At 33.4% G+C, this 7,858-nt stretch overlaps 2 protein-coding genes across 3 annotated transcripts; both read left to right on the forward strand.

Annotated features, from left to right (window-relative positions):
• Nucleotides 1-86: 86 nt before the first annotated feature.
• LOC105679030 (uncharacterized protein DDB_G0286299-like) lies at nt 87-4,646 on the forward strand. 2 transcript variants are annotated; one of them, XM_067348643.1, is made up of 2 exons: nt 87-1,370; nt 1,717-4,646. In XM_067348643.1, the coding sequence occupies exons 1-2, from the start codon at nt 605-607 to the stop codon at nt 1,983-1,985; spliced, it is 1,035 nt and encodes a 344-aa protein (XP_067204744.1). In that variant the 5' UTR covers nt 87-604; the 3' UTR covers nt 1,986-4,646. The 2 variants fall into 2 exon arrangements, with proteins under 2 accessions (XP_067204744.1, XP_067204745.1); XM_067348644.1 differs by having other exon boundaries at nt 89-1,345; nt 1,717-1,946.
• A 263-nt stretch (nt 4,647-4,909) lies between these two features.
• Nucleotides 4,910-7,755, forward strand: CCT6 (chaperonin containing TCP1 subunit 6). Its single transcript, XM_012379136.2, has 7 exons — nt 4,910-5,156; nt 5,584-6,175; nt 6,266-6,601; nt 6,683-6,748; nt 6,810-7,032; nt 7,106-7,274; nt 7,362-7,755. The coding sequence occupies exons 1-7, from the start codon at nt 5,020-5,022 to the stop codon at nt 7,432-7,434; spliced, it is 1,596 nt and encodes a 531-aa protein (XP_012234559.1). The 5' UTR covers nt 4,910-5,019; the 3' UTR covers nt 7,435-7,755.
• The last annotated feature ends 103 nt before the right edge of the window (nt 7,756-7,858 follow it).

The following is a 7,858-nucleotide window of genomic DNA, read 5'->3' on the forward strand; positions in this document are numbered from 1 at the left end:
CTTTCGAAAGCCACGTGACATGTTTAAAAGTCGCGAAGTCACCTAGGCGTTTTTAAATTCTCTTTTCACACTTGTTGACAAGAGTCTCGTACGATCGAACGCATTGAATCAGTCCAGTGATCATCAATCAATTGTGAATTCAAGATCACGTCCGACGTATTTGCTTTGATTAATCATAAATAAGATTCTTGAGTTAAAGGTTTTCGAAAACTCGGGTTGAAATATTGAAGAAAGGAAAGACGAAGATAAAACCGATCTTTCGAGGCATCCAATACGAGCATCCAATAGAAAAAGAACAGGTCCTTGAGGTTGTCTCAAAACGGTGGCAGTTATCGGCGGTTATCAATTCAAAAATCGACTCTCGATTACCGGAAGATTGTCGAGAGCGTAGTTGTGCCGACGTCACGTTGTTCCCCCAAGAGAGAAAACTTCGGAAGACGGTAAAGCCGGGTGAGTTAGCGCGCGCGATTTTCGTGACGAGCAAAGGAACTCTGTGTATCCGGTGGCCGCTCGGCCTTCTTCGTTCTTCTTCGCGATATCAACGGTGGTGTACACGCGGTCAGCAACAGTGGAGATAATACGCCGACGAGCCAGTCGAACATAAATGGCACCGCGTAAGCAAGCTAAACAACCAGCGGCGGAGACCGTTGTGGCCGCCGCTGACGGTAATACGACTCCGCCAAAAAAGAGGAAAATAGCCGCGAAATCAGTTGCGGAGAAACCGAAGCCAGTCAAGACAGGATCTCGAGCGACAGCAGAGAAGCCGGTGGTCGATGAATCCGCAATTTCACCTAAGAAACTACGCAGCAAGACCAAGAACACGGTCGAGGTACCGGAAAGCATTATAACGAAGAACAATACGAAGAGCAGGGCCAAAAGAGTTAACAAGCAGGCAGAGGTGGCAGAAGACAATGACACAGATGAGAAGGTCACCGAAGAGCAAGAAATCATTGAAAACAAGCAGGTAGAAAAAAAAGCGCGCGGCAAACCTACGACAAAAAAGGCGGGAACGTCGAAGAAACCGGCTGCGACAAAATCAAGGGCCAAAAAGCCACAGGATGAAGCCGCAGTTGAAAACGGTGATAAGGATTTCGAGAAGGGAGATACCGGCAAGGAGAATTCTGCCAAAAGGTCGCCTTTACGACGTGGAAAAGCTGTAGAGAAGAGCGATGTACCAGCGGCAGCAAGCAAAGCAAAGTCCACTGCAAAGTCAAGGAAACGCAAGAATCCTGAGGATGCAAACAATGCTGTTACAGAGGCTGAAAGTGCGCAGATCGTCGAAAAGGATGAGGAGACAGAGCCAGAGACGGTAGCCAACAAAAAAAATCGTAGCAAGTCTAAGAAGGTAGAAACAGAAACCAGTGATGCACGTAAGCCCCTTTTAAAGCTTTCACGTCTCAGATCTCCTCTGAATGTTTTATCAGACACAAATATTGACAACAATTAACAAAGCAAATGCCAAATTTTGAACTTGTCTGAACTTGTGGTTGAAAAAACACATTAGATATTTTATACAATTTAGATTTGTGTAAAGCACTATATGAACATCATATTTATATGTATGCTTATTTATTGACTTGTATTGCAGATTTTTATTAATACCTATTAAAATAAGTGCCATAAATCTAACTTTCTAATACTATTTTATAAGTTCTTACACTGCTTGTATTTAAATGATGTTACTTCTTGCTTCATGCAGCTTTTTTCTTTGTTTAGCTAAGGTGAAGTCTAAAGGAAATAATGAAAAAACTGAGACAAAGGGGAGAAAGAAGAAAGGACAAACTGTTGCGGATGAAAAAGAAGCAATAAAGGATAAAATCACTGAAAAAGTAAATTTCATATCAGAAGCATTAGATGAAAATGGTGTAAAAGATGTTGCTTCCTCCAATCAAAGCGATAGTTCACAAGAAAATGATTATGATAAAAATAATATGAATGAAACGGAATCGATTCAAAATAAAACTTATAATCTTGATTCTTCTTAATCTTAAGATACATTGTATCAAATATAAAATGTTTAATTTTCCTTTCTTTTTAAACTTTAAAACTTTTTTTTTTATATTTTTACAATAATAACATATTATCAATATTCAATATAATAATGTATTATCAATATTCAATGCACAGTTAACAATCCCGTATTAAACGCTCATGCTAAGAGACGTCTGTAAAAGGTTTGTTTAAAATATTACCATCTTTTTCTATTACAAGCCTTTCTAATAATTTAAACAATGTCAATCTTGTTTCATGTTTTTTATTTTTATTTGAAGAAAAGTAAGAATAAATATTTGTTTTACTATTACTAAGTAACAGTAAACTAATATTAATAAGACTTCTGATCAGATATTGAAGTCACATTGAGTCATGGCCTCTGTCAGATCAGATATAATGTATCTTCAGGTAAAGAAGATGGATACATTTTTGGATACATGTTTTAAATAAGCTTGTAAAAATTCCATATGGAAATTGGAAAGAAACATTTTATACTTGATTAATCGACACATAAAGAACTGTGCCATTTGTGAGATATAACCAATATTTTAATATATTTATAGTGAAACACGGTGTAAACGATCAGTCCTGTAAGATTTCTGCTCCGACATTGTAAGATCTTTAAGTCTTAATAATGTTCTAAAAGAGATATTTATTTTTTCTTTCTCTTCAAAAGAAAGTAAGGAATATATGAAAAGAAAATTTACATTGTTTGAATGATTACTTATTATTATTGCGTTATATCTCACAAATGGCACAGTCCTTTATGTGTTGATTAATCAAATATAAAATGTTTCTTTTCAATTTCCATATGGAATTTTTACCAGCTTATTTAAACACAGAAAATATTTAGATATAACTCAATAACAAGTAATAATTCAAACAATGTAAATCTTTTTTTTTTTTTTCATTATGTTCCTTATTGCCTTTTGAAGAAAAAGAAAAATAAATATCCCTCTTAGAACATTATTAAGACTTAAAGATCTTACAATGTCGGAGCAGATATCTTAAGGACTGATCATTTACACTGTGTTTCACTATAAATATATTAAAATATTGGGTTATATCTCACAAATGGCACAGTTCTTTCTATGTATCTATTAATCAAGTATAAAATGTTTTTTTTTTTTTTTTTTTTTTTCAATTTTTATGTGGGATTTTTACAAGCTTATTTAAAACAGAAAAGATATATCCATCTTTACCTGAAGATACATTATATCTGATCTGACATTGAGGCTATAATTCAATATGACTTCAATATATGATCAGGAGCTTAGTAATATTAGTTCACTATTTAGTAGAATATTTATTCTTATTTTTCTTCAAATGAAAGTAAAAAACATGAAATAAAGGTTTACATTATTTGAATTATTAAAAAGGCTAGCAATAAGCAAAGATGTTACTCAAGAACATTTTGAACAGAACTATTTTTGTAGACGTCTCTCAGCATGGGCGTTTAATACTGGATTAACTGTGCTTTGCGTATTGATAATATGTAGTGCCATATAAAAACTTTGATAGAATTCATGCAAACTCTTGATTCTTATTCGGGCAACATCTGCAAAGATGTTTAAGAAGTGCTATTATATATAAATATCCGATATTTATATAATAATGTTATATAATTAATATTAAGTGCGATTAATATTAATATATTACTATTATAAAACATATCGTCATAAATATATAAAATATATCGTCATTGCGCACAAGAAATTAAATATTTAAAATGAATTGCGAGTAATGAACGAACATGCTGATTCAATTAGCATAAATATGATAAAAATCTTTTAACTGTTGCCTGTATAAGGATTAACCATGTTACATATTTTTCTAAAATGACAATAACAAGTATTTATTTTATGTACAAACATTTGTCTTTTAACGATGCAATTAATTACCTTTAATAAGAAAACATTGATTTTGCAGTTATGACGTTCAAGGAACGAGGTGATCTTAATAATGATAACAATTAGTAGTTAACGAACATTTTCCATTCTTTAGTCTAATCGTAGTTTTATTAGCTTTGATGTCTTAATAATTAATTAAGATTGTTAATTACCTTCTCAACAAGAAAACATTTGATTTTGCAGTTTTGATGTTTGTTAAATCGCAAAATCAAATGTTCTTTTTTTGATGAAAGTCGTTATTTGCATTGGTACTAAGACATAAATTGCAAATAAAACTACAGGACCAGAGAATGGTAAATGTTCGTTAACTGTTACTTAACATTATTTAGAAAATATTCTAGCTAGAAAACATTGTAACTAGTTAATAATGACAGCTCAAATATAATCTAACTGTAAAACAGAAAAAAAACAACAAATTTGTTTAATATCTTGTTTCCTGAACATCATAATTATAGAATCTAATGTTTTTTTTTATTAAAGGTAATTAACTGCATCGTTATTAAGCAAATGTTTGTACTTTATAGAAAAGACTTTTACATACATTTCAGATGAATTTTGACCATCTGCATTTTGTGCGATTAAGTATTACAAGCGTTCTGTTTAATAATACTGTAATGTATAAGGCGTTTAATGATGCAAATTACATGTTTATTTCCATAATATTGTATTTTACACTATTGCTGCCTCCAACAATGTGAAGTGTTTTTTTTTCATTTGTAATAAAATAAATTGATTTTGCGTTTATATTTGTGGTATTCTTTTTGATCTAATTTAATGTATTGTTCCTATATATTTGTGGCAATTAATTTTTATTTTATGAACATGCAATGCGTAAAGTTATATTCTTAAGACGTTTATATCTTAATTTTTATGTCGCTTTTTATATTTTCCCGCCTATTAGTCACGTGACGCTGCATACCTAATACCGGACTTACAAGTTACGATTGACGAATTTATTTCGCGATTTTTGAAAACGCACTAACGATTGTCTCGCATGAGAAATTCGGCTTTACGCTTTTATGGATAGTCTAACATCTAGAAGGTACGGAGGTGTGATACAGCGTGACGTTTATCTCCATAGCTCTTGGAAAATAGAAAACGAGAATAATTCGTGAGAATGGCAGCGATCAGTTTGTTGAATCCGAAAGCCGAATTTGCTCGATCGGCGCAGGCATTAGCGGTGAACATTTCCGCCGCTAAAGGAATTCAAGATGTGATGAGGACTAATTTGGGACCCAAAGGAACCATGAAGATGTATGTATCTAACACGCTACACGTGCTAGCTTTGTTTTTTGTCTAAGTTGAAATTGCCAATTTTTTTCGTATTTCGAATTTGTCGATCTCAAATGTATCAAAATAAGATTTGTCATCCATCCTCGAAAATTTGTCAGAATTTCGAGAAATGACGCATGTCCTATACCCGTATTATTTCCTTATTAGGTCATGGTTTGCGAATTGCCGGCCAGAAGTTATATAGCTTTCTTTCCTCGCTCAAAATATGAACAATTTATCTGCCACAATTATTACTGTCGCGTGAATGTAATATAAATAAAAGGAAAATAAACTATTATAAAATGAACTATAATATTTATGGGCAGAATTTTATAATTTAATTTAGACTTTGGTTATGAAGAAATATTTACAATCGTAAATGCTAATTTTGAATGTATTGAATTTCCAGGTTGGTTTCTGGAGCTGGTGATATAAAAATCACCAAAGATGGCAATGTGCTTCTTCATGAAATGCAAATTCAACATCCTACCGCATCCTTAATAGCGAGAGCATCCACTGCTCAAGATGATATGACTGGTGATGGTACAACCAGCACTGTGCTAGTCATTGGTGAACTTTTGAAGCAAGCTGATTTGTACATAACTGAGGGCTTGCATCCCAGAGTAATCACCGAAGGTTTTGATCTGGCACGCGCTAAAGCATTAGAAGTATTGGACTCATTGAAAATTCCGATAAAACTTACTAAGCAGGGTTTATTGGATGTCGCGAGGACATCTCTTAGAACAAAAGTTCATCATACTATAGCGGACAAATTAACCGAGATTTGCGTGGATGCTGTATTGGCCATTAAGCAAGAAGATAAAGACATAGACTTGCATATGATTGAATTAATGGAAATGCAGCATAGAACTGCGGTTGACACCACTCTGATTCGTGGTCTAGTCACTGACCATGGATCCAGGCATCCGGATATGCCAAAGAAATTAGAAAATGTGTATATTCTGACTTGTAATGTGAGTCTGGAATATGAGAAAAGTGAGGTAAATATATAATACTGAAGGATATACAAAATTCAATGAATATATGATAAAATTGACAATATTAAAAACATGATCCTGAACATTTTACAGGTGAACAGTGGATTCTTCTACAAATCGGCAGAAGAGCGTGAAAAATTAGTAGCCGCTGAACGCGTGTTTATCGATAATCGTGTGAAGAAGATTATCGACTTGAAGAAAAAGTTATGCGACGGAACAGATAAATCATTTGTCATAATAAACCAGAAAGGAATTGATCCGCAGTCTCTTGATATGCTTGCTAAAGAGAACATCATCGCTTTGCGCAGAGCCAAGCGCAGAAATATGGAGCGTTTAGCGCTCGCTTGTGGTGGCGTAGCCATGAACTCTGTTGATGATCTGAAGGAAGAACATCTGGGATGGGCTGGTCTTGTATACGAACACGTTCTGGTAATTTCTATGTTCTAATCAATATACGAGCTATCACACAGAACAGCTGATTAAAAATGCGATTTTCAAATATTTTTTTAGGGAGAAACCAAATATACCTTTGTAGAGGAGTGCAAAAAGCCAAACTCTGTGACCATTTTATTGAAGGTAATGCGACTAATTATTTATAATACTTATGTGGACATTTATTAATGTATTGATACTGCAGGGACCGAATAAGTATACATTGGAACAATTGAAAGACGCCGTGCGTGATGGACTCAGAGCTATAAAGAATGCTATCGATGATCGTGCGGTTGTCCCTGGAGCTGGAGCCTTTGAAGTTGCAGCTAGCCAAGCTCTTCAACGATACAAAGAGCAGGTAAAAGGAAAGCAACGTTTGGGAGTGCAGGCCTACGCGGAAGCTTTACTCGTCATTCCGAAGACTCTTGGTAAATATTTATAAAGCTCCAATTTTATCATTATCGTATTGCAATTACTGACATTTCTTATTTTTATTTTCAGCTGTGAACAGCGGATTTGATGTGCAAGACACGATCGTCAAGTTGTTGGAGGAAAGCAACGCTTTGGGAGAACCGGTAGGGTTGGATCTATCCACAGGAGAGGCTCTGAAACCCACAGATGCTGGCATTTATGACAATTACAACGTAAAGAAACAAATTATCAATTCCTGGTAAGATATTGCTATTAAAACATGTCGATTAATATTGAAAATTTTATATATACTATGATTTGTGAAAAATATTTTTTTAATTTTCAGCACGATCATCGCTAGTAATCTTCTTCTGGTTGATGAAATAATGAGAGCAGGATTATCTTCACTCAAAGGTTAAATTGCAGCTCTCCGAATTGAAAGTTTAAGTTAAACAATTTTTTTCACGAAACTAATTAAATCAGTACGAATTATCATTCGTTTTACACAATATCTGTTAACCGAATTCATCGTTTGTATCATTTTATTTTTAATACAAATATTTAATAACACGATACAATAAATTTTCATGTTGAGCTTAATAAAGAGAGTAATGCTTTTGTAAGAACTATTTCATTCACTTAATGAAGATTTATAGCACCGTTTCAACCTGAAAAATGTGGAACTATGTATGTTTAAAAGAATATAAATTTTCATAAATATATATCCAATATAAATGCTACATGTCATGTGCTTTCGTCACTAAACTTTAGAATAAAATTGTTTATAATATTGAGATTAACAATAGTTGATATACATATTTTAATAAATTTTACTTGATTATA

Source organism: Linepithema humile, chromosome 2 (assembly GCF_040581485.1).
Source record: "Linepithema humile isolate Giens D197 chromosome 2, Lhum_UNIL_v1.0, whole genome shotgun sequence".
NCBI lineage: Eukaryota > Metazoa > Arthropoda > Insecta > Hymenoptera > Formicidae > Linepithema > Linepithema humile.

Bases quoted from the DNA above. Each gene is read 5' to 3' on its own strand.
- LOC105679030 (XM_067348643.1), top strand. From the start codon at position 605: ATGGCACCGCGTAAGCAAGCTAAACAACCAGCGGCGGAGACCGTTGTG. The intron at 1,371-1,716 runs GTAAGCCCCTTT...TTCTTTGTTTAG, and splicing joins AACAGAAACCAGTGATGCAC to CTAAGGTGAAGTCTAAAGGA.
- CCT6 (XM_012379136.2), top strand. From the start codon at position 5,020: ATGGCAGCGATCAGTTTGTTGAATCCGAAAGCCGAATTTGCTCGATCG. The intron at 6,749-6,809 runs GTAATGCGACTA...TTGATACTGCAG, and splicing joins CTGTGACCATTTTATTGAAG to GGACCGAATAAGTATACATT. The intron at 7,275-7,361 runs GTAAGATATTGC...TTTAATTTTCAG, and splicing joins AAACAAATTATCAATTCCTG to CACGATCATCGCTAGTAATC.